Source organism: Dendronephthya gigantea, unplaced genomic scaffold (genome assembly GCF_004324835.1).
Source record: "Dendronephthya gigantea isolate DGI-Jeju-01 unplaced genomic scaffold, DenGig_1.0 000217F, whole genome shotgun sequence".
Classification (NCBI taxonomy): domain Eukaryota; kingdom Metazoa; phylum Cnidaria; class Anthozoa; order Malacalcyonacea; family Nephtheidae; genus Dendronephthya; species Dendronephthya gigantea.
Window position 1 is genome coordinate 93965 of NW_021163227.1, and position 4156 is coordinate 98120.

The 4156-nt window shown below is 35.6% G+C and overlaps 1 protein-coding gene across 1 annotated transcript; it reads left to right on the forward strand.

Annotated features, from left to right (window-relative positions):
• The first annotated feature begins 750 nt into the window (after positions 1-750).
• LOC114539748 lies at positions 751-2474 on the forward strand. Its single transcript, XM_028560356.1, has 2 exons — positions 751-877; positions 1189-2474. Exons 1-2 carry the CDS (start codon positions 751-753, stop codon positions 2472-2474), a joined length of 1413 nt encoding a protein of 470 aa, XP_028416157.1.
• Positions 2475-4156: the final 1682 nt, after the last annotated feature.

A 4156-nucleotide genomic window follows, 5' to 3' on the forward strand; every position in this document is an offset into this window, starting at 1 on the left:
TGTTGCTTCGACCCTGAATACTAATCAATCGGAAATTAGCAACGAGTCATACGACCCTAACCTGCCACTTGTTGACGAAGCATTTAAAGATGTTTTTAACTATTTGGAGAATAAAATCAATGATTTGAACACTACATTAAACAGGAAAGTTAATGATCTGAAACAAGAGGTGCTTGGAACAAAAGTTGATGACAAACACATGTTAATAAACGAGCTAAGACGAGAAAATCAAGAGTTAAAGGACGAGAACCAAACTCTTCGGAACAAGATTGAAAATTTAACACTTACAGATTCGGATATGAACACAAAAATCAAGGACCTTGACAATGAAAGGCTAGCCTAATTACATCAATAAGACTTCTTCAAGCAGCTCCCTATACCGATACTAATATTGAGCAACCGTCTCAAGCACAGAACAAAAAACTAAATTCGACGCGAAAACAAGGACAAGGCCGTAGAACCGAGACCGGGAGAGCAAACATTCAACTCAGTAATCGCTATGAGGCTCTTAATATTGACGACGATGAGCAACCAGGCATTAATTCAAATGGTAAATCGGATATAACTGATAGGAATCAGGCAGGCATCAACACTCAACCTCAAACACAAGCAACAAACACAAAGTCAATAAAAAGTCCAATCATTATCCTTGGAGACTCTATGGTAAAGATGCTGCAGCCAGCCAAACTCTCGCGTTCTGCTGGGAAAAAAATCCAAGTTAAAACCTTCCCAGGGGCCAAAATAGCGGACATGGAGCATTACGTACAACCAACGCTACGTACAAAGCCCAATACGATTATCTTACATGTTGGTACAAACGACATACAGAACAAGAAACCAGAGGAGCTAGCAGCCGAAGCGAAGGCGTTATGTCAAGGTATAGTAAAACGGAATCCTACTTGCGAAATAGCTATTCAGAAATTGTAAAACGACAAGATCCGATGTTAAACACTAAGATTCATGAAACTAATAAATTGTTATCGAATCTTTGCGAAGAATCAAATTGGTACTTTATTGATCACAGCAATATAAACACTAGACATCTTAATGGATCAGGTTTACACCTAAATAGGCAAGGTACAGCCTTACTGGCAAAAAACTATATCAATTTTTTTAAAACTTGACTATTTCACAACAAAAGGAATTATACAGCAGATTATATTTCTTTAACTAATCGTAATACTATAGTTAATAATACGCGCCCTGAGCTTAATCACTACACCAAAAATGATTCCAAATGCAACTATCAACATAATTTAAGGAGGGAAGTGATCGAGAATAGTAAAACTGAAGTCCACAACTGCGAACCAAATTCGAATGCTAATAAGCTTAAACCATTTAAATTAAAAGGATTTACTATTGCCCTTCTGAATATCAGAAGTCTAGTGAAAAACCTAGACCAACTTCGTCTTTATCTTTTAAACCAACAATTTGATGTCATTTGTATTAACGAAACTCGGCTTGATGCTACGGTTCCGAATCATGAAGTCGGAATAAGTGGGTACGAAATTGTACGTAAAGACAGGAACCGAAATGGGGGGGGAGTTGCTATTTACTTAAGAACTCATATAAATTATAGCATAAGAAAAGAGCTGATGTCTAACGAACTTGAAACGATCACAATTGAGATCTCTAAACCTAAATCGAAACCCTTTTTGATAAATTGTTGGTATAGACCACCTGACTCTATGATAGAAATCTTTAATATATATGAAGACCTCGTTAAGAAAATGGACAATGAAAACAAAGAAGTAATATTAATTGGAGATTTCAACTGTGACTGGTCTCAAATTGTAAACAACAATGCCAGTTCCCAGACAAAGAAACTTGCCGAACTCACAAAAACTCTACAATTTGAACAATTAATTAACGAACCTACACGAGTAACTGAGACATCTAAAACACAAATTGACCTAGCTTTTACAAACAAACCAGAAATAATCATGAATACTGGTGTAGACCACATAGGGATTAGCGACCATAGTCTCATATTTATTCAAAGAAAAATCTCAATACAACGAAAAGCGCCAAAAATAATTAAAACAAGGCAATTTAAAAACTACAACGTTGACGAATTCAAACAAGAATTAGCAATTCATTTGCAAACAATCTCAGTAACGAATAACCCGGATGAAATGTGGGATGAATGGAAAGATATATATGTTACAGTAGCTGACAGGCATGCACCACCGATCACTAGGAAAGTAAGAAGTGAACATGCCCCATGGATTACCAGGGAGATTAAAAACTTGATGCATCGTAGGGACTTTTTGAAAAGAAAATCAGTGAAAACTGGATCAAAACAAATCCATGATGCTTTTAGAAAAGCACGAAATGAGCTTAACATTTTGATAAAGAGAACTAAAACCAACTATTTTACAAACACCCTAAACAACTGCGAAAACCAACCAAAACAGATGTGGAAAACAATCAATAAACTTACTAATAAAAATACAAAAACGACCATTATTTGAAGTTAAGCACGAAAACCAAAGTTTTACAGATGCTCCATCCATATCAAAACCTTCAATACTTATTTCAACGAAATTGGAACCAACTTAGCTAATAATCTGGAACAAGCTTCAAAATTGCCTGAGTCATACCTCTCCAACTGTAACTCGCAATTCCAGATAAAAAATGTTACTGTAATAGACGTTCACAAAATCCTATCATCTATCGATGTTTCTAAATCATCAGGATATGATAGAATATCTAACAAACTTTTAAAAGACTCAGCTGATATAATAGCACATTCACTCACACAATATTCAACACGTCTATAAATACAGGCATATTTCCAAATGATTTTAAAACGGCAATAATCACACCAATACATAAATCGGGATGCAAGACCGATTGCAGTAACTACAGACCAATTTCAATTTTATCTAACGTTGCAAAAATATTCGAAAAACTTATCACTCAACAGCTGGAAACTTATCTAGAAAAGAATGATATACTAGTACAACAACAATCTGGTTTTAGAAAATCACACTGCACTCAGACCTCTCTCCTTAATATAACAAATCAATGGTTTGTCAACATGGATAAGGGAAGTTTGAACGGTGTTATCTTCCTTGACCAAAAAAGGCATTTGACTGTGTTGACCATAGTATTTTGCTAAGGAAACTCTTCCACTATGGAATAAGAGAAAAATCATTTAAATGGTTCCAGTCTTATCTCTCTAATAGGACTCAAATTTGTAAAGTTAATCAAATATTATCTGACAAAAGAATCGTTAAATGTGGTGTACCGCAGGGTTCAAACCTCGGACCATTACTATTTCTATTGTACATAAACGATCTTCCAAATTGCTTGTCAACATCGACTGTTAGCATGTTTGCTGATGATACAAACATTTCAACACAAGGCAAATCGGCAATGGAAATTCAGGATTCCCTAAATCACGACCTAGAGAACATACACCAGTGGCTATTGACTAACAAACTCACTCTGAATAAGGAGAAGACCGAATACATGGTAATTGGATCTAGACAAAAGCTCTCTAATATGTCAAATGAACCGGAAATCCACGTAGGTGAAACAAAAATCAAACGAGTAAGTTTTTCTAAAACTCTGGGTGTTGTTATAGACGAACACCTTACTTGGGAAAGGCAAATCGAAAACATTCAAACAAAAATTTCAAAAGGTATTGGCACGTTGCGGAGAATGAGAAAATTAGTTCCAAAAACAACATTAACAAAAGTCTACAATGCCATTATTCTACCACATTTCGACTATTGTAGCCTTGTATGGGACAATTGCAGTGATTATTTAATTGATAAATTACAAAAATTGCAAAACAGAGCAGCACGCGTAATCACTAGTAAAACATACGAAACGAGATCACGAGATGTTTTAAAAGAACTTCACTGGCAACCCCTGAAAGAACGCTTTAAACGAAAGAAATTAATTTTTACGCACAAGATTAGGAATGACAAAATGCCAAGTACCACAACGAATATGTTTGATATTAAAACAAACTCAAGGTATAACCTCCGTAGCAACAACCGAGATTTCAGCCTTGACAAACCTAATACAAATTTCATGAAAAAAGCATAAGCTATGCAGCTGCTTCGGCCTGGAATAATTTACCCCCAGAGGCTAAAGACCCAGGCTTGAGTAGCCAGAAGTTTAGATCAATTCTCGGTCACTA